Source organism: Patagioenas fasciata, chromosome 1 (assembly GCF_037038585.1).
Source record: "Patagioenas fasciata isolate bPatFas1 chromosome 1, bPatFas1.hap1, whole genome shotgun sequence".
Lineage (NCBI taxonomy): Eukaryota > Metazoa > Chordata > Aves > Columbiformes > Columbidae > Patagioenas > Patagioenas fasciata.
In genome coordinates, this window is record NC_092520.1 from 122,862,674 (window position 1) to 122,885,025 (window position 22,352).

Below are 22,352 nucleotides of genomic sequence, written 5' to 3' on the forward strand. Positions count from 1 at the left end.
ATGGAATCATAGACCACAATTTTTAAAATTCAGATGCTCAGGTATGGAGAATGACTAGCAGTTGCATCAAAACATGGTGACTTTTTTTTTTTTAACTAGGTTTCTAGGAAAAAACCTCACAAAGTTCAAACCCCACTTGGGGAGGAAAAAGGGTAGAAATGCAGGTATTCGTTGTATGTAGGGTGGTCAATTCCTGATAATCTAGAAGTGAATTGTATCAATGAGTTCCTGTCACCCTTGTCTATCTTGGGTTTTGGGGCTGGGTTTACTCACTGAGATTTCCATTCTAGAATGCTAGCTTACTTTTTCTTCTGAATCTGCTTGGCTGGTGTAGTTTTGCATATGATATCATAAAGGGATCTCGGGACCTAGTAGTTGCAGTTACCTGGGAAACCTTGCTTGAATCTCTTTTGAAAATTTGGTGTATATTAAGCCTTACTTCTTGAAGAGCAAAAATCTGCCTGACTGTATTGTCATACTACTGTAAGATTTCCTTGGTAACGAGACAATAAGGTATTAACAGTATGGTGGCTGCATTTCCTATACTAACTAGCTTTGCTCTTCATCACAAATGAAGCAGCATCTGTATTGCCATTAATATAAGGGAGTTTTAATAATGGTGCCACGATACTGGTGTTCTTAGGTAATCTTCTGATACCAGTAGTATCAAAGTAGTGGTATGATAAATCTAGAAGCACCAGTGTTATAAAAAGGTGGATGTAAATGTGGATGTGCAGTGCTGCAGGCTAGTTTGAGATAACAGGGCCACACTGGAATTGACTGTAGTATTTTTTACTGAAAGGAGGCTGACGAGGAAGTATAAATATTTTGATAGTTTCCTTTATTAGTCTGATAAAAATGTGGAGCAGGTACATTGATAAGGAAGAAAACTAGTTTACACTTGTTCACTATTAATTTCCAGACTTTTTTTCTGTTTTTCAAGATTCTATTCTGTTTAAATCAGTCAGAGCAAATAAAAGTGGATGCATGCATTGTTTGCTATAACTAGTTTTGTTTTCTTATTTACGTCCCAGTTTGACTGCTTTCCAGATTATGACATGACTCATGCCTGACCTTTCCTAAGAGTCAAGTATGCTGCAAAATTTTGTTTATCAACATGGAATGAGAAAATGTTTTTCAAAACAAAGTACTTATTCGGGTACTGGTTGTTGGTTTTCATTCCATATTTGAGTTGAGATTTAGGGACATAATCTGGAGAAAAATTCTGTCATTGAACATAACGAATGTGTATCTTAAGTTTGGCATACCTTATCACTGGTTAGGTTTGGGTGTTACCTTCAAATATGCTGAAATTTGACTTTAAATTTGGGGATAACTGCAGTGAATTTAATTGTTTTGTGAAAGAGTTCATTGTCCATCTGTTCCCAAAAATCTGCCTTTTGTATTAAGAGCTGTCACAACAAAAGACTAAATGCTGTAGTTGGGAAAGAAATTGCTGTGAGCAAGATCTTGACTCAAAAACCTGTAGATTGGAAGAGTGCTGGAACCTCTTTCAGGAATCATTTTCTACTTTCTCCTTCTCTGCCTCCTTATTCACCCTGTTCATTTGGAAAAAATGCCTTGAATAATCTTAAAGAAAGTTGTTCATATTTTCTTCTGTTATGTGACCAAAACCTTTCCTGTTTGGTCCTGTTTGTAAAACACTCTAGATGCACACTTTTTGTTTCAGTAATCTTTTCACTTCTATCTTTCCCTCTTAGAGTCGCTCAGTTATTGCCTGCTGCTCATGGCTTTCTCAACTAGCAATTGCAGAATATGTTAGTGTGGTACTTGGTATTTACCTTTTCCAAATAGAATATAAGTTTCTCAGAATTTTAAGGCAGACCAATAGCAGGTGCACTGGAGCTCTCTGTAGATCCATGAAATCCAACTACCTAGTTTTTGATTGACTTGATTGAGTAGCAGGTATTATCTGGAAGTATGCTTCTGTCAATGAAGGCCTAAATTGACCTGAGTTCTGAAAAGCTACTTTTTACCAACCTCTCTAAATCTGCTATCAGGATTACTTATCTCAGTCACTGTATTAAAATAAATAAAATACTAGACAAGTAATTTAAGTTGATGGAAAATATGGAGGCCACAGGCCTCTAGGCTGCTGTTGAAAGGATCGGTCCTGCCTTATCCCTTACCTGCCACCTCTTTTGAGGTAACACTTGCAAATTCATGTTGCTTAAAAACTTGTTTGTGGTAAAACTGAAGTTTTATCAATTCATTTGAATTGCTACACTGTCACGGTTTCAGCTGGGATAGAGTTGGTTTTCTTCCTAATAGCTGGTATAGTGCTGTGGTTTGGATTTAGTATAAGGTTAAAAATACATTGATATTTTGGTTGTTGCTGAGAGGAAGACAAGATGGTAACCCTAACCTGATCCCTGTCCCTGAGTGGCCAGTACTTGATGCTGACTCACAGGTGATGGCAAATGCCCTGTGGGGGTAGCTGCAGCAATGGAAGCAGAGTGTCCGGCAGCATGGAGGCAAAACCATCTGGGCTGCTACATTGTGGCAAGATGTGCTGCCCAGGTAGAAAACTTGGTTGTAAAAATACATAGATGATCATATACCTGGGAGTTGGGCCACCGAAGAATATCAAAACAACCAGCAAGTGGATCAGGCTGCTAAGGTGGTTCAGGTGGATCTGGAATGGCAACATAAGGGGCCTCTGATACCTCCAGCCTTCAAGGAAGAGGGGCAACATATAGATGGGCTTGTGATCGAGAGGTGGGCTGGACCATGGGCACTATTGCACTCAATACTCTTGTATGTGAGACATGCTCTGCAATCAAGCAAGCCAAGCCGTTAAAGCCTCTCTGGTATGGGGGATGATGGCTAAAATATAAATAGGCAGAGGCCTGGCAGATCGATTATAACATACTCCCACAACCCGCCAAGGCAAGCACCATACGCTTACCATGGTGGAAGCAACCACTGGATGACTGGGAACATGTGCTGCGCCCCATGCCACCACTTGGAACACTATCCTAGGCCTTGAAAAGCACGTCCTATGGCAACATCACACCTCAGAAAGAACTGAGTCTGACAATGGGACTGACTTCTAAAAGAACCTCATAAACACTTGGGCCAAAGAGCACGGCATTGAGTGGGTGTATTGCATCCCCCGTCATGCACCAGCCTCCACGAAATTGAACAATACAGTTGACTGCTAAAAACTACAATGAGAGCAATGGGTGATGGGACCTTCAAACATTGGGATATACATTTAGCAATAGCCACCTGGTTATTTACCATTAGGGGATCTACCAGTCAAGCTGACCCTGCTCAATGAAAACTTTCACATACTGTAGAAGGAAATAAAGTCCCTGTGGTGCACATAAAGAATATGTTGGGGAAAGACAGTCTGGGTTATTTCTGCCTCAGGCAGAGGCAAACCCATCTGTGGGACTGCTTTTGCTCACAGACCTGAGTGCATTTGGTAGGTGATGTGGCAGAATGGAGAATTCTGGTATGTTCCTCAAGGTGTTTTGATTTTGGGTGAGAATAGCCAATGAATTAAACTGTATTATATTAATTGCTGTATAACCCTGCCCTGCTGTATGTTATCACTACAGTAGTTGCTATATGTCATGTCAGTAGTACTACAGTAAAGATCATCTAGTTTAACGAAGAATGAACTTTGATCAAACTGAGCAAAGTGCAGCGGTGATGGAACCGGAAATGGCTTCAGCAGCTGGTACCCAGCAGCTCCCTTGGAATTGACATCTTCAGCCTGCAGACTATGGCTGTGGGCTGTGCCAAATGCACCAGCTACAAGCTCTGGACACAGTATGCAACAATCCATGCTACACACCATCTTTCTGACCCTGAAAGACTATTATGGCAGATGGAACCCAAAGTCATAGATTAAATTAACTCAATGGACATTTTAGAGGGATGGCCTGTGTGTATATATCCAAAGACAAGGAAAGTGGTGGTGATTAACTACAATGTATTGGAGAGTGTGAGACCTGAGCATGATGTAGATGGTATAGAATAAAGGCTGGATATGGTCCTGGTTTTGGCTGGGATAGAGTTAATTTTCTTCCTAATAGCTGGTGTTATGCTGTGTTTTGGATTTAGTATGAGAAGAATTCTGGTGCTTTGGTTGTTGCTAATCAATGCTTATACAAAGTCAGGGACTTTTCAGCCAGGAGACTTGAGATGCACAAGAAGCTGGGAGAGGGCACAGCCAGGACAGCTGACCCAAACGGGCCAAAGGGATATTCCGTACCATACGAGGTCATGCTTAGTATATAAACTAGGGAGAAGTTAACCAGGGACCACTGCTCAGGAATGGGATAGGTATTGATTGACAGGTGGCGAGCAATTGCATTGTGCATCACTTTTTTTACATACTCTTTTTTATTTTACTGATGTTATTTTTACTGTTGCTGTTATTCTTATCCCTTCCAGTCCTATTGAATTGTCTCTGTCTTAACCCATGAGGTTTACTTTTTTTTGATCCATTTCTTTCCCCCATCCCACTGGGGGACCAGAAGGGGGGAAGTAAATGGCTGTATGTGGTGTTTAGCTGCCTGCTGGGTTAAACTGCAACACTCACAGAAGATGGAGGTAGCTCCATTTGCATATTTGCACAAAAAGTCTCCCTTTGAAAATAATATTTGAAGGCTTTTTTAAAAATATGAAGTTAATAGTAAAAGGCTTTTATTTGGAAATATGAAATTAATAGCACCTTTAAACCTGTATCTTCACAGAGAGACATCAGTGGGTGTTACGGCAAGACAGGCTGAAATGAAGTAAAATGTGTTAGTAGAATGTGCGTGTCATACTTGAAAATATGAATTGCTGGGAATCTGCATTCATGTGAGATTACTATTCCTTGAATGTAGCTCCTTATACACTGTGCATACTGTAGTAATTTTACACTTGTCCTCTCTCTTCCTCAAAATTGTTGCATATCTGACATATGCTTTGGCTTTTGGGGAAGGTTCACTTTGTAATGGTGAATGGGAAGAAGCAGTATGGGGGAAGTTAGTTCTTGAGGGAGAAATCAGGCAGGTGCTGCAAGTCTAAATGTCCTGAACTTAATGTAAAAGGTGCAGCAGAAGGGGTTTTAAGTTATACTGAAGTATAATTGGTTTTATTAGTGATTTGGTCTCGTTAGCTTATCTATAACTGTATTGTATTTGCAACTTGGTGCTTGATGAAAAATGTATTTGTAGTGTGTCTATGGAAGTCCAACTGCCAAAATCCAGCATAAAATATCAGACAATGGTAAAGTTTTTGAAGTATGAATTGCATCTAGAGAGTGTCGGTGTTAGCAACTCTGGCATGGTCATGAGTCTAGAACTTACGAAAGTCCTAATTTTGTTTTTAGTGCTGTGAAAACCAGTAGCCTTATAGTAGTTTCATTTTTTTAAATTAAGATTTTTAGTTTGGTTGACTTGTCAATACTTCTGTTTTTTAGGAGTTTTTTTGAATTGCTGCTGTTCTTTGGAAAGGATGAGTTCTATGAAGATCCTTTGAAAGATATTTTAGGTTCAATCCAGGTAGTGTTGCCTACTTTCATATAAACCTTTAATTTTATTTTAGTACATGTAAAGACAGTTTTTGTGGATATATAACCTGGAGGAAATGTGCCAATATAATGAAAGAAGGTAGCTATTTGCTTACATTTGTACCATGTTTAAAAACAAACAGAAAACCCCAAAACCAAACAAACACAAAAAACCCAAACAATTCAGACTAAGTAAAATGTACTCCTCTTTGTTTGTAATACTGATCTTGTTAAAGATAGATTTTTTTGCATCTCCCATATAGAAGAGGGAAGCATTACTTGTTTATAGCTAATTAGAACCTAATGTCATCCGGTGTTGGGTACCAGTTCATGACATGAAACCTCAAGTTTCCCTTTGCAGTTTTAAACAGTAAATTTGAAATTGAAGCTCTATCTTAATGAAGTCTTCAGGTCAGCATAAACTTGCATTTTTTGAAACTGCTGTACTCTTGACTAGACTGGGACAAAGTTTAGTATGGCTATATACAAGTGCATAAGAGAAATGATCCTGGATTTTAAAATTTACTGTTTCTGCCAGAAGTCTTTTTGACCTGAACTAATTTTGAGAGTTAAGTTCACTGCATGGGAAGAAGAGCACTTGTGCCACCATGAGAGGAAACTTGTTTGTATGAAAAGGAGGGAAGACAGGGTTGTTTTTTGTGTTAATACTGATCATGGAACTGCAGTTTGAAAAAATATCTATCCTTTCTGTTATTTTTATGTTGATACCTGTTTGCTACTGCTGCTACAAATAAATGTGTCAGCACATTACTGTTACTTTAATTATCAAACTAGCAGCAATTACATGCTTGATTAGAATTGGTGGAAGAATGGGGTCAAGGAGTGGCTTAGCAGCCTCAGGAATGGGTAGGGCCTCTTGCATAAGAGTAATGGGACATTTTGGCAGTCCTGCAATAAGTACTTTTCAAAACCAGTCTATGAAAAAGAAAACTTAGGAAAAAGTGTGATGTATAGTGCTTTCTTCTCTGTGCTTTTGTATTACAATTCTGTTGCCTCAACTTTTAAAAACAATGAATATATCAAAAGATATCTTTACATAATTTTCTAGATAAAGAATTTCTGAATTAGTTGTGACATTAAACTGGTAGTGAAAACCATTGTTTCAGTTACTTAACCATTTTTTACCATCAAACATATCAATCTCAATAGAAAAGAAAAAAAATTGAGTTGAAACTGAAAGAATTTACAGCAAAAAAGCATGTGAAGAAGTGCATTTTATGTGCATGAAAGCCATTCTTCAGCTACCTCTTTTTGTTTCAAAATTAGATACTTTTTTTTTTTTTTTAAATTCCACTGTTGATTAACATTAATGTTGACACTTTTACCAGCAAATAACAAGGAGCAGGGGGAACTTGGCATATGTGAAAATCATGGCTGGATAAAACATTCCAGATTATTTTAGGCAAGCATAATTTCTGTTATGTAGACATTTGGAGGAAAATGGTTGCTTGAAGACTCGTGATTGAAGTGGCTTAATTCAGATTTTCCCTCATAGGATTCAAACACCATCACTGGATCACAAATCCAGTGCCAACATGTCTAAATCTGTTCAGACTAGCATGAGGTGAAGACTTCTCTCACAGCCTATGCCAGTAATATCTCTAATTCAAGGAAAGGTGTTTTTGCATTGTTATGCAAATGACAGGCTCTTGCTGTGTGAGTATAGAAGATATGAGCATTCTGTCTTCCACAGTTCTTCATCACTGTTTTTAGAGAATATAAGTTGTTGCTTTAGGGCTTTGTGTAAACCTAGTCAATAAAAGATTTTGTAGCTTGAATTGTTGACTGAGGAAATACTGAAACGTGTGAGTTTTCTTGTTTCTTATGTTTTGGATAGCCTAACTTTATTTCTAGACAACATCCTTCTTCTTTCTAATTGTTCTTCTTTTTATGTGTAGGAATGTCAGAACCTTCTAAACAGATACAGAAATATGAACCTGGAACTAGTGACTCGCATCATCCGAGATGGTGGACCATGGGAGGATCCAGTATTACAAGCAATTCTTAAAGCAAAGCCTGTATCACAGGAATTAGGTATTTAATTTACCAGCTTAATTTTTTAGAGTACTGAAAAATGTCTTAAATTATGCTTTTTTGATATTAGGGTCAGGTTTTGTCAGGTGGAATTGTACACAATTTAACTATTTTTCTGCAGTAAAATGTACTGGTCCCTTTTTTATTTGAAAGAAAACTAAATTTCCTTGCTAGTAGTTTAATTCTACTTTGGTAGTGTAGAGATTATTCAGATACAAGAGGCTATTGAGGAGTGACTTATAAAATGTATTTACCAACCCCTAGTGTTCAAGCCCTGAAGGCACAGGGAGAGTGACTTAAATTCAGTTAGGCTACTGCAGTAACGTGATCAGGGGAGGACCCGATGTGTATTTCTGTCTTATGGTACTCTGACGCATTTAATTTTTCTTTCAAATTGTAAATACTTGGGCTTATGGCTTTTCTTGGTTCTGTTCGGAATGAGGCCTGTGACTACACCTGATAGCTGCTTTCTGTTTAATATGTAATTCCTAGAGTTAGGAGTAGGAGAAATATTTCTGTTTAGGCTGCAAAGTAAATCAGCATTTTTAACAGTACATGGAAACAAACATTACCAGAATGTTAATGAAAGTTCATGAGAGGAAAAATACCCAATCTACAGTGCAGTCTTTACTAACATCCTATGTAACTTATTTGTTAGCAGTGTTCATTAAGGACCTCTTAAAAATTGTTTCTATTTGATAGTGGTAGAAAACACTAGTTCTTTAGTTACTGTGGTGTAATGCATTATTCAAATTCATTGCTGTGTTTATGACAATGTGTTCGTTCTTTAGGGAGAGGAAGAGGACTATAAAGTCAGAGCAGTTCAGTGAGCTGCCTCTTTAACCAGAGAAAGTCTCTTGATAGCAAATTAACATGATTAAGTGGGTAGCCTATTTTGTTTTGTCTCTCTGGCAAAGCAAGCACTTGAGCAATGTAGTTTACCCATTATTTTGATTATATATCTGATAAACTTCTAGTTAAATGCCTACAGAAACAAAATGAAAACAAAGATTATCTTTTTGTTCTGCATCGCATGATGAATTTTAGAAGTTTTGATGGTTATGATCTAAAGATAGGTCTCAATCTCTATCTCTCCAGCAAAGAATTAGTTTAATGCTTTTGCCTTAATGATTCCCTTGATCATCATGAAGCCTGTATATGATGGGTAACAGTTAGAGGATTTTTACTTAGTTTTAACCTGACAGAGTAGGAATGAGACTGCCTGTTGTCACTAGACGGTCATTTTGCTTCCTCATGTTGCAGGCCACATCTCCTTCCCCTCTGCTGAGGTATTCTTCCTCCCTTTATCTTCCAATATCCCCACATGCACCCTTGACATATCTCATCCATGATGACAAACATTTTATTTTAAATAATGTCTTTCAAAGGCTTTTTCTTTCTCGTCACACTTCCTCTCAAATCTGATTCTTGTGAAGTCTTACACAAAGCAAACATTCTGTGCTACATTATAGGCTGGCAGTATTTGGCGTAGATTTTGAAACTTGGCCATGTAGCTCCCTCAGGGATCACTCTTTTAAATGAGGAAAACTGGCTATTATTGCTGAATCACCAACCATTGCTTGCAAAAGTCAGTTTGATAAATATACACTGTGTGAACTACATAATCTTGTCTTGGATCCATTAATTACACAGAGAAGCTTATGGCAAGGCAGACCTCGCAGTGTCTGTCTTTACGTGAATTGTAGTACACTCAGATGTTTCAGTCTATTTTGACATGGCTGAAAAGGAAAGCAGTCTTTGGCTTTAAAGAAAAAAAGCGGAGTTGAAACACAGAAGCAATAAACTTCTAATAGATGGGGGAGAATAAGGAAGATAATATTGTAGAGAGGGGTACACTCAGGTGTAAGCAGTTAATTAGTTTCTGAGCTGATGGTTGGCATCTATTGCTCTAAAGCAAAGCTCTGTGCATGCTGCCTGGACAAGAACAGATGTTGTTTTTCCCAAGTCATTTTTAATGTATCACAGACTTGACTAAATGCTACTATAGTTAGCGGTTGTCTTTTGCTTGGGGGCGCTTAGAAGAGCTGTAAATGTTGCCTTGGGAAAAAAGGGAATTTCACTACAGGGAGAGGGCACAATCCTGCCAGTGGTGTAGCTGAAACTCACAGTCTGTTTAAAAACAGTGTTGGAGGGCGTGAGAGCCCCCCTTCCCTAGGGTGTGGTGCTGTCAGAAGTGGGATCCTCATTTTTGGAATAGAGGGGCTTACTGACCTAAGAGTTCCTCACACAGAAAGTGGAAATGAGATAAAAAGTTAACGTGTATTGTGGACTGTAATTTTCCCTTGTTTGAGGGGAAAAGGGTGTTACAGGCAGTTGCTATACCTTCAGCATTTTCTTAACATTAGTACATAACAAAAGCTAAGTATTTCTGGCCTAGTTTTTCAATGTGGATATTCAGTAAACTGTTGGGTGATGTTTGCATATGAAACCAATGATTTGGTTTATTATCCTTAGTATGTTAATTCCAAAAAGCAGACACCTTTACTTGGCTTTAAGGATTGTTCTGTATGAACACTTTTTCTTGCAGTTAATGACAGCTGTTAGCCACTGGCCCTTCTTTCAGTCATCGTATTTAGTGAGTTTGTACCCAGAAGCACTAATGGGTAGTGGGAAGGAGATCTGCCTTTATGGTGGAGATTACAGTACATCTGTTAACAAATCTCATCTCAGACCTTAAATCACCTTGAATAATATTCCTTAAATGTTTATTAGCATATAATATCACTACCTGGAGTAAAACTAAAGGTGTTAGAGAAATCCTGTTTCTGAGCATAAGGAATGTCTTTCAAATGAGATGTCCTTTAAAAAAAAAAAAAGTTTAGGTGAAAGCTTGTTAAATAAGTAACCTTTTTATTTTGGGGAAAAAAAATCTCTTGTTCAGATTGTAGTTTTCAGTAGTCATTTCTATTCTTAATAATTTCAAGTGTCACTTGAAATTGCTTGTAACTTTCTTAATACAGGTTCCTTCTAGGATAGAAATCTGTCATGCTGACTTCTAGCCTTCATTGACATTAAATTGACAATCTCTTTTCTTTTTTCTTTTTTTTTAAATATGAAACACTACAGCACTACAGAGCATGCATTGGAAATTGTGGGGTTTTAACATTCTCATAAGGTAGATGTTGAGAATAAAGAAGAAGATCAGGCCATATTGTACAATACATTACATAAATGTTAACACACTATGAATACCTCGGAGTATGCATTAACTAGACAAGGTACAAACAATTCTCAAAATAAAAACAACATTATTGCATTTTATAGCCTTGAGTGATATTTTAACTTTTAATCCTAAGAGATACAAGAATCTCTGTGATCTTTAATAATAGGGATCTCAAGCACATCTCCTATGTATTTAATAATTTCCCAATTACTTAAATGTTAAGTATTTTGAGTATTGCCGTTGAAACAATGTCATTCAAATGCTAGCTTTAAGACTAGCTTTTAGATCTGAAAAAACACATTTCCAGATATCAGGGCCTATCATTTAAAGGTATGTAGGGATTTAGATGTAAGAATTGTGTCTAGTAGCACTTTCTGAGGAAGAAGTATATTTTCCACTTCTCCAGGCAAAATCAAGTTGTTCAAAGCTACCTAAAACAACGGCATGTGAATTGTAGGTAACTTTTTCACTACCCCGAGCTCTTCCATTTTAATGGATAATGGCTACCCTGAGTTGTTTTAAATACTTATAGCCTTGGAAGTGATGTCGATCCTATGCTTCTGACAATCACCCAGGATCCAGTGCTGAGAAAGAAGGGAGTTTTCTTTCTCAAAAATGCTTTTATATAGTGTATATTTTACTAACCCTTTGCAGCACCTTGTGCTGATCTGTTAGAAACAACATACAAAATCAGATTACTGGTTTAAGAAAAATTACAATTTCTGTTTTCAACCAGAAGGACAGATTCTTGATGGTATTTAAGTCAATATATATGATAGCTTCTTTAGCAGAGCCTTTTTTATATTGTTATCACTGCACTATTAAAAACAACATTACATTTAAATATTTGTGTTTTGGACTTCATATTCTAATTGCCTTTAAATCTTTCTTTTCTATACAGTTAACAAATATTTAAGCTCTGAAAATCCACTGTTCTTTGAACTACGTGCCAGATACCTTATTGCCTGTGAACGCATCCCTGAGGCAATGGCTCTTATCAAATCTTGCATAAATCATCCAGATATCAGTAAAGATCTGTATTTCCATCAAGCTCTTTTCACCTGTCTTTATATGTCACCATTAGAAGATCAGCTATTCCAGGAGGTATTGTTTGTCAGTATGTTTTTTTTTTTTTTTAATGGAGTGATACATTATACTTACTGTATACACATTGTCAAGAAGAGTGTTTGGAACTCTGGTTTTGTAGAACCAAATGTTGTAAAATCAGGAAACTATACTGGTCTTGCTTAACTTAGTTCTGGCTTAAGCTTTGAAAAGTTTAATGTTAAGTGCCTACAAATCTCGTTGACCTAAATGGCATTTTTTGGCCAAGTTTACTTGTAGATACATTCCCTGAATAACTTGAGTCATTAATATTTTGTAACTTCTTTGTATTGATTAATTTTGACTATTATTTTAGTAAAAGCACTTGAGCCTAATTGAGCACTTGAGCCTAATCTAGTGTTTTGTACATTGTATACTTTTCTTAGCCTTCAAGGTTTTTTTTTTAATAATGCCCCAGTATGTGAAATTACACTCTAGCTGACTGTGGCCCTACTTTTACCACTGATAGCACTTACTAGAAATGATACTTTTCTTAACCTTGTTTTAAGAACAAGCAGCTGTCGTGCAAAAAAAGTGGTTTTGTGTAGTCTTTTAATTTCTCTGACAATTATTCTGATTGTCATTACTCTAAGAAGTACGAAAGAGCTCTAAATTTCTCCCAAATCCCTATTTACAGACCTACACAAAACTGTTCCAAAGAAATCTTATGTTAATAGCAATTCCTGAAGTTTTCGGTAGCTGCTTTAATATAGGAAGGTCTGATAGGTTTTTATTTCATGTTAGCAAATTTGTCTAAATTGATTTTATTTTAATTATATAGCACTTGTTGAGGACTGATTGCAAGAGTGGAATTGAGATCATCTGCAACACTGAAAAAGAAGGGAAGACTACCTTAGCCTTACAGCTGTGTGAATCGTTCCTAGTCCCACAGCTTCAAAATGGGGACATGTATTGTATATGGTAAATACTTTCTTTTTGGTGAAGCGGCTTAGCAAATAATAAATGCTTATTGCCAAAATGAAACTCATCTAACTTTGGGATGTAGCTCAAGTTTAAAATACCAGGTAAAAACATTCCAACATGATTTTTAAACATTCCTAGTACATCTGTTATGCCTGTTGCCTTTTTACTCACAATCATGTACAGTGGTAACTTCCATAGTACATAACACTTAGTGTTTCAGAATAAAAGAAGGGTGAGCCTTTATATACTTTAGGCTGTAAATGCTTATATATGTGGCATTTATGATTATAAATGTGTAACAATGTACAGTCTGTAGACTCTCTGGCAATGCAGATATCTTACTCTTCTGCTAGTTAAATGACACTGCTCGTAACAACCAAACTGTAGTATGTCAGCAGTGTGTCTAAAAAGATAATGTATGATTCTGAAAATGTGCTATGAATTATCCAGACTTTTAGTTCGTAAATAGAGCCATAACATAAATGGTGGTCCTCTACAAAACATTTAAGTAAGAATTTCTTCATACACACTGAATCAGCTTGATAGTTGGACATTTTATGGCTAAGAAGCGTTTTTTAGAGAGCTGTGAAAACAACAACATTTTGAGGACGGAAAAATGGCTAAGGAAGATAATCCTTTCTGCCTAGCCTGTATAATTTCTGTACCTAAAATAACATCTGCATTCCTTCATAAAGTATGCTTAATTTCTTTGTTTCATTATGTAGATGAAGCAAAAAGGATTTGCAAGGATGTGATTTTTTTAATAAAGAAAGACCAAATTATTAATCTGCATAACTAATTTAAAATTGAGTTTAGAATCTATATAGGATTTCCCTGTTCCCAGATTTCAGAGAGTTGAAAAGATGGGTCTTTTTTTTCTTCTCTCTCTTGAGGGAGTAATGAAGGTCAGACATGATAATGCTTGATTTGTTAATAAACTTTTTCCATAACTATTGGATCAGTAATTGATTGCATTGAATCAAAACCTTTGGAACTGTGATAATGACATACATTTATAATACAATGTATTGGTGGTACCTAGTGGCATTTTCCATTCAGTCCGTCCAGAAAAGGGTGGGCATGACTGTCCACATAGGACAGATGACTAAGTTCAACTGAAAAGGCACGTAGTTTGTGTGTGCCCAGTGACCACCTTTGGGATGAAATCTGACTTTGCTGATTCCTGCTCAAATACTGCATCTCCTGACTGCTTACTTATCAGGAAATTTGCAGATGTAGCCTACACTTATTAGTTACATGGTTAATGTTTTCTGTTTCAGGGATTCAGTCATTTAAGAAGTGCATTTTAAATATTGGAATTAAACCTACATTTTATACCTTATGCTGTAGTAATGTGTTAACTGTGCTCTCATTTTTTTTTAATATGAAACACTACAGTATTACAGGGCATGCAGTGGAAATTGTGGGGTTTTAATGTTCTCTTAAGGTAGATGTTGAGAATAAAGATCAGGCCATATTGTCCAATACATTACATAAATGTTAACATGCTATGAATACCTTGGAGTGTGCATTAACTAGACAAGGTACAAACAATTCTCAAAATAAAAACATTCATTAAGTTTTGCATCATCCATTTTAAAAGTGCTATTCCAAACAGGATGTCTGTCCCTATGTTCTGGCAAAATGGATATCAAAAATAAAATTCCAGAAGAGACTAAAGTATTGTTTGATATCTTTTATCAACTAAACTGTTTTGGCATCTCTTAGTGTTTTAATGTTCTGTTCAGAATATAGAGCTTGAGGATTTTTGAAATAGTTTGGAGCAGTTATGTCTGTGCATAGAACAGCTACTTTGTTCTTTACAGATGCTGAGCCTTACAATTGCGTACCTAACAAGAGAAATCTACATAATGCTTAATGCATAATGTAAACTGGGATAAAGCTTGTGAAGACATGACTGTACCATAATTCAAATTTTTAAAGACGTAGGAGCCAGGTTAAATTAACCCACATTGCGTATTTTTCCCTAGAGGAGATTTCAACATCTTCAGCACAGCATAGATGATATTGCCTTGTCTGGAATTGAGGACCTTGTTGATCTGGCAGGGATCTGTCAGCAAGCACTACAAGCAAAGATATCAAAATAGATTAGAAAGCTGTAAATAGCAGATATTTGCTATCACTTCATGTGAAGCAGACTACATGGAATCTTAATGCTGAAACCATTAGTGCTCATTATCAGAGGAAGATGGACTTTAAGCAGCTCTGTCACAAAACTCATTGTTTTCATCCATGTTAAGAATAAATTCTATATTCAGATGATCTGAATATTTTTTCTGAAGTGAAAGCCCACTTACAAATTAATCATGAAAGCAAGCTGTGCTTGGTCTTACTAGAAATATTTGTGTACAAGGTATTGGTAAGAGATCAGTCCATAATGATGTGATTATTTTCCAGTATTGAAAAGTGATGTCTCTTCAGGAAGACAGCCAAAATTTTGATGGAACAGGTGTAGCAGAATGACTTGCCTTCTCTGCCAGGCAAATTTTAAATGCTGTTCTGGCACTTGTCAAGTTGTTCCTATGCAGTAGATTCAGTAGGTCAAGGCATTTTTCCCACACAGTCAATCAGTCTTTGGCCTTTAGGTAATTTTTGTGATTTGAATAACATTTTGGTAAAGTCTGCTATCTATAGCCAAGGAAAGACAGACTTTCTACTTATCAAGAATAGCAAATATTTTAGAGCTAGCTAAGGTAGGAGGGGCTTAACCATTCTCTTAACGTTGCTCATGGAGGCATGCAATGGTTTTGGTGTTTTGCAGGGGGTTAATGGGCTGGAATACCTGGTTGGCTCTGGTAAAGAGGTACTGAGTTCTGTGATCTCACAGTAACAATTTAAATTGCCCTAACACATGTCCATAATAATTTAAGCACAGGCCTCAGTGTGAACTAAGTTACGCTATCCAAAAAGTAAATCTTTTTAAGTACCATACTACTATGCCATAATGATAGAGCAAATAGAAAACTACCCCTGCCTGCATTATCTCAAGTTGATTGTTGCTGTTGTGCTCAGTGACACAGAGATGTCTCAAGTGCTGCTGACTTCAGCATTAACGTTGGTATCCAAAGTGTTTAAGTGGTTGAAATAGAGTCCATTCAGCACTTCAAGAATGGTTTAATCCTTAATGATTATCAGTGTCAGAAACGTGCTTGAGAAGAAGCTTCCATGTCTACTAAAATACTATTTCACATCAGGGTCTGGTCAAATAATGGTTAAGCAGATTTAACAGCTTGCTTTTCACCCATGGAGCTGTTACTTCTACTTTCAGTTTTCTCCAATCTTTTCCCAGCTCTTTCCTTGTGCCAGCTGTCACACTTATCAGAACACGTGACAAGCCACTTGAACCACTAATCTCTCAGAAGAATAATTTGAGTTTTCTCAAATTCTTTGAGATTGCTGTTGAAATGGCCTGCTCTGAAGTGGTGTGAGACAAAGCAGAGAATAAGTTGTATTATTTATCAGCAAAAATATTCAGTTATTTGTTTGGTACTTCACATTGAGACTTTCATTGAATTTTTATTTACAAAGACAATAGTTGGTTTCAAACCCATATGTGAAGTTATCAAAAACTTTCAAGAAATTAGATTTCCAGCCTGGTGAAGGCAGAGGTGAACAGGTTATATCTTCAGAAAACCTGTAAGACTGGTATTTTTTTGTGGGTAGAGCTGAGGGAGGAGCCTGGTGAAATAAAAAAGCGTCTTCCTTCAGAAAATGAAAGTCAAATAGTCCCTTGTTCTCATTGTAATGTTATGATGTGATTTCTGTCTACTCCTAATTGTATCTACTCCTTTGTGAAAACCTTTGTGCTAGTAAATTTTATTATGACTCAAAGTTAGGTCCAGTTGCCTTTCCAAGTCTCTGAATTAAAGTGCATAGAACTTACAGGCTTTCTATATTTTATAGACTAAACACATTACCTGTGTGGTAGCTTTGCTGTGAAGTCTAGCAGTCTATTCTTATGTTTCCTTCTATCTGTCATAAATGTTATTTGACTTAAGATCTTAGGATGTATGAATAGCTGTAGAGCCTGATACTTTCATGTAACTGCTATTGGCTAGAAAGACCAGTGATGACAGCAGTAAAAAAATAAAATTATGTTGTAATATGCATAGCTAGAGAACACAATATTTCCTGTTAACAGACCATATCAGAAGCTAGCTTTCTACAATCCTCCCTTTTTCCACATGCAGACAGTTCTTCCTCTTCTGGACTTCTCATCCTTGCACTGAAAGTAACTTAATCCCGAGAGTACATAGAGCTTGCTGTTCAGCCTGACGTTTATTGCCTGTGGTGTTAAGGGCTGGATGTGTAGCTTCTGATTTTATTATGCGGTTTTCTGATACTAAGCTGAATACATTAATATTTTGTTGAATATTTAATTGGCTCAGTGACAGGAGATACCCTGAATGCGTTAACAAAGTAATTAAGTTGCATTTTCCATTGTGTATGTCGTGTACAGTTGTGGTGTTAATTAAATTGGTATTACACCTACAAATATTATTTTAGTTACAGAATATGCAAATACTTGTTCTTAGTAATGCATCATGCTTGGTGATAGAATTCTAAAACTCAGTCTAATAAAAATACTTCATTCTGTACTTATAGGGACCTGATCTTCATTTGGAGTAAGCTGCAGCTTAAATCTAACCCATCAAAACAAGTATTTGTTGACCAGTGCTACCAGCTTTTAAGAATCGCTACAAATGTCAGAGTAATTTTCCCTTTCATGAAAGTCATTAAGGATGAAGTAAGTTTGTTTGTTTTACACCCTCCTTTTTCTAACTAGTTAAAGTAAAAAGAACTGATGTTATATTGTGTATTGGCCACTTTTTGTGGAAAGTTAAGATGGAGTAGGGAAGAGCAAAATATTAATTTAAAAATTTTGTCACGTTCCAGAATGTGCTTTAATGCTATGGTTGCCCTTGATCTATTGTATGGTTTTAAGATTTTTTTTTTTTTTTTTACTGAATTCTGAGGTTTTTCTTTCTGTTTACTGTAAGTTTAAGGAGTGTCATCCTCTATAAATAAATGGGGAAATTAATAATAAATACATGCAGTAAATGTGAAAGATGGATCGGTTGTTTTGTTTGTTGTTTGTTTGTTTTTTAAGCCTGACTTCTTGAGGAAGTAGGGCTTGTGTAATGTCATTGTATCTGCCTTTCACCCTTATTAAGTTCTGAATCCTTTCACCAGTTCTAATCAGATCTGAAGAAGTGCTTAATGTAACATAAAGGAAAAGCTAGGCTCAGATAGAAGATGTAATTTTTCTTCAGAAAAGTGCACTGTGTTTCATGCTTCAGATGTGAGTCTTAAACTGTCTCATACAAACATCTGCAAAACATGTAACATGCAGCGTTTTGCACGCAGGAGTGTAAGTTGTTTTCAGACAAATGTTGGGTTTTATCATTAACCCAACTGAAGAGAGCTCCTTCATATTCTGTGCCCTAAATGAATTATAAATTATTTTGTCATGGGTGCTGCTGTGCAATTCTAAATGCACGGATTTGCTACTGTTCAAGATCTTAATCTCGCTATATATTCCAAAGTACTTGCAGTGACATGATTAACTTTTATTTAGATTTGCATCTGAATGATTGTATTTTTAATAACCCACTACATGTGAAGCATTGCATGTATTTGTTAACGCATATTTAAATATACGTAGGTATTAATTATTTCTAAGCTTCCTGACACCTTTAGTCTGCTATCTCTTGGTCAGTGTGGTTCTGATCATCCCTCCGAATTACATGTTTGTGCTTGGCTATGGGTTCTTATGGTTTCCCAGGTGGCCATGGTTCAAAATTGAGGGCAGTATTTTATAGCTTGTATTTTTATGCAATGCAAGTTAAATGAGTTAGAACGGGGACAAAATATAGAGTAACTGTCCAGTTATAGTGTGAAGCAGCCCAGGTAATGAAGGTGCAGACAAAAGATGCTGCTAAATCAGATACGATTTGCTGCAGCCTTGTATTATACCCCCAAATAATTGTCTTTTGCCATGTGCAGTTCTATAGTTAAAGTATCTGAAGCTTTTTTGACAGTAGCTGTATGGCTTTCAGAGCAAACTAGATGTTACTTTTGGCATTTTTGTATCTGTATTTTATAGCCTTGTTTAAGTGTTTTTTTAAAATGTACACGCCTTTAGGTGAATTTTACTGGCATGATACTTTCTGTACTCTCAAGTGGATAAATCACAGAATCACAGAATTGACTAGGTTGGAAAAGACCTCAGAGATCATCAAGTCCAACCCTTGGTCCAACTTCAGCCCATTTACTAGATCATGGCACTAAGAGCCATGTCCAATCTCAGTTTAAAAACCTCCAGGGACGGTGAGTCCACCACCTCCCTGGGCAGGCCATTCCAATGCCTGATCACTCTCTCCGTAAAGAACTTCTTCCTAATATCCAATCTAAACTTCCCCTGGCAGAGTTTAAGCCCGTGTCCCCTTGTCCTATTGCTAACTGCCTGGGAGAAGAGACCAGTTCCCACCTGGCTATAACTTCCCTTCAGGTAGTTATAGAGAGCGATGAGGTCACCTCTAAGCCTCCTCTTCTCCAGACTGAACAACCCCAGCTCCCTCAGCCTCTCCCCATAGGTCATGTGCTCAAGTCCCTTCACCAGTCTTGTTGCTCTTCTCTGGACCTGCTCCAGCACCTCAATATCTTTCCTGAACTGAGGGGCCCAGAACTGAACACAATACTCCAGGTGTGGCCTCACCAATGCAGAGTACAGGGGAAGGATCACTTCCCTTGTCCTGCTGACCACGCTATTTTTGATACAGGCCAGGATACCATTGGCCTTCTTGGCCACCTGGGCACACTGTTGGCTCATTTTGAGCTTCCTGTCAATCAGTACCCCCAGGTCCCTTTCTGCCTGGCTGCTTTCCAGCCACTCTGTGCCCAGCCTGTAGCGCTGCAGGGGGTTGTTGTTTGGGCATTATTCGTGCTAGTTATTTTTTCTTTTATTTTGTGTGGGTCTGATGATTTATTTCTTTTAATACACTTTTAAGCTGTAGAATTCTGTAAGCCCGTAAGGAAAATAACGTTATGCATACTCAGTAATTATGTACACTGTAATTTCCTTTCTGCAGGTTGGTGAAGATGGTCTTCAGATATGCGTTGAGATATGTGGGTGTGCCCTACAGTTGGATCTCCGTGAAGATCCCAACATGAAAAGTCTTATTTATAAAGCAATTGCTCATTTTCTGCCAAATGACTTGGAGATCCTCAGAATTTGTGCTCTTTCAGTGTTTTTTCTTGAGCGCACCTTGGAATCTTACTACACTGTTGAACATTTATATAAATGTGCAGATGAAGAATACAATGAGTGCACTAGTTCTGTTCAAAACCGTGTACGTTTTGAGTTGCTTCCAATTTTGAAAAAAGGTTTGTTTTTTGATCCTGAGTTTTGGAATTTCTTGATGATCAAACAGAATTGTTTAGCATTATTGGGGGATAAAGCCTTGGCTGGCTTAAGTGAAAGCACACTGGAAAACTCTACTGCAAATACAGAGAAGATAACAGAGCATAGGGCTCTGAGTGAGGAACGTGTCCATTTAACAGATGTAAGCAATGGAGAGCTGGACCCTGAAGACCTCTCTGAAGCCAAGTCCAAAGGTAATGCCAAAAAGAACCATGAAGCTCTTGAGGCATCTCAAATATTAGATCAAACTGTACCAAGGCACCGCTGTGTGATATGCAATGAGGAATTTCTTGGTGGTCACATTGTGAAACATGCCCAAGCTCACCAAAAAAAGGGCAGTTTTTCCTGTGTACTTTGCACCAGAAAATTCAGGCAAAAAGGACTTATGCTGAAACACTTAAAGAATCACGTCAGGAAGATAGAAAGGCAACACCTTGCTGCAGTTCTTGAGGCTGGTCAGCAGGCTCCTACTCTTAATGAACCAGAATGTTCTGATGTTTCTGTGTCTCTTGAAAATGGGAATTCTGATGGTTCCAAAGATAATGAACCAGAGACTGCAGTAGCTCCAAGTGCTGACCAAGTGGTCCAGGTGGAGGAGGAGAAATCGGAACAGGTATTTGATGCAGTGGAAAACCATCTAAGCGACCAGGATGATGCTACAGAAAATAGTAATGACAGCTGTTTTAATAATGTTCCTGATGCTCTAAGTACAGAAAGCTTGCCTGAAGATGACGAGAACTCCAGTAAAGAGTCACCTATTCTGCACAAAGTGAATGGAGCTTTTTGCCCTCAAAAAGACATTGATGCTATGGATGAGGAAGGAAGCTTTAAGTGCCCTGCCAATGGTTGTGCTAGAGTGTTTAAAAAGATAAGATTCCTTAATAAACATGCAAGAAAAGCTCATCCAACTGATATGAAGGTGCAGCAGCATATAATGAAGTGGAATAAAGGAAAATGTCGGTTCTGCCAGAGAAAATTTGCTGATTCCCAACATTTCATAGACCACCTGAAGAGACATGTGTATCCAAATGTTTACTTTTGTTTACACTTTAATTGTAATCAGCGATTTAAACTGTCAGCTGAGCTTGCAGAACATACAAAAAGTCATACTGTGTTTAAAGCTCAATGCAATTTTGCAGAGTGCTGTGAGCTATTTGAGGAGCTCCCTTTGCTGTATGAACATGAGGCTCAGCATTATTTAAATAAAACACCAGAATGTTCAGAAGATGCAAGTGAAAAAGATTCTTCAGATGATCCTTCAGAACTTTGTAGTTACCAAGATGATGATGAATCTGTTAATGAAAAAGAAACTGTAGATTTACCAATTCCAACTTGGAAGTCAAGGAAGGATTCTACAGAACCAAAGACATATACTCAAAGTGTTGAGAAGAAAGCAAATAATATAATTCACAATGGAAATGAAAGTTCATCTGAGGGTAGCACTACAGTTTTAAGTTTGATAGACCAAAAGACACCTGCGTCACAGCCAAATTCTGAAAACTGTCATGTTGTTAGTGACCAACTAGTCAATGGGCACAGTGACCTAGATCAGACATCATCAAAGTCATCAGAAATACCTTTGGACAGAGTGGCAGGTGAAACAAGGACAGAAAATGGGTCAATATTACCAGTTTTACAGAATTGTCATGATACGTCACAAAATAATACTGCTGCCTCACAGTTACCTTCAAAACCAAACCAGACAACAGAGACTACTTCATATGGTGTCATCCTAACAAAACCATATTTTAGACCATTGCCTCCAAGTTATCTCGATGAACAATACATTAGCATGCCAAAACGTAGAAAAATTTTGACTGATAATGTAGATGCTCATTCTGAACAAGACAAATTGTGTAGCAAAACAGAAAGATTTAGATGTCGCAAATGCTTGACCATCTACTGTAATTCAGAAGCACTTGAGGCTCACCTTGCACAAAAGAAGTGTCAGACGCTCTTTGGATTCGATTCAGATGATGAAAGTAAGTCTTGCAGTCCTTCTGGGCTGGTTTGTTTGGAGGTAAATACCAACCAGAAAATAAGTCTTTGAAAACAGGCAACCTGATGGAGTAGATAAGATAGACATGTTTTCTAAGCAATTGTAGTAT

The 22,352-nt window shown here is 37.3% G+C and overlaps 1 protein-coding gene across 1 annotated transcript in view; it reads left to right on the forward strand.

The window, feature by feature from the left end:
* The window catches only part of ZNF654 (zinc finger protein 654), a 39,174-nt gene that overhangs the window by 12,728 nt on the left and 4,094 nt on the right, over positions 1-22,352 (forward strand). The window contains exons 3-8 of the mRNA XM_065853516.2: positions 5,444-5,525; positions 7,453-7,588; positions 11,674-11,876; positions 12,658-12,797; positions 17,427-17,568; positions 19,913-22,226. Of these exons, the coding sequence (XP_065709588.1) occupies positions 5,444-5,525; positions 7,453-7,588; positions 11,674-11,876; positions 12,658-12,797; positions 17,427-17,568; positions 19,913-22,226 (3,017 nt within the window). The remainder of the gene's footprint in view (positions 1-5,443; positions 5,526-7,452; positions 7,589-11,673; positions 11,877-12,657; positions 12,798-17,426; positions 17,569-19,912; positions 22,227-22,352) is intronic.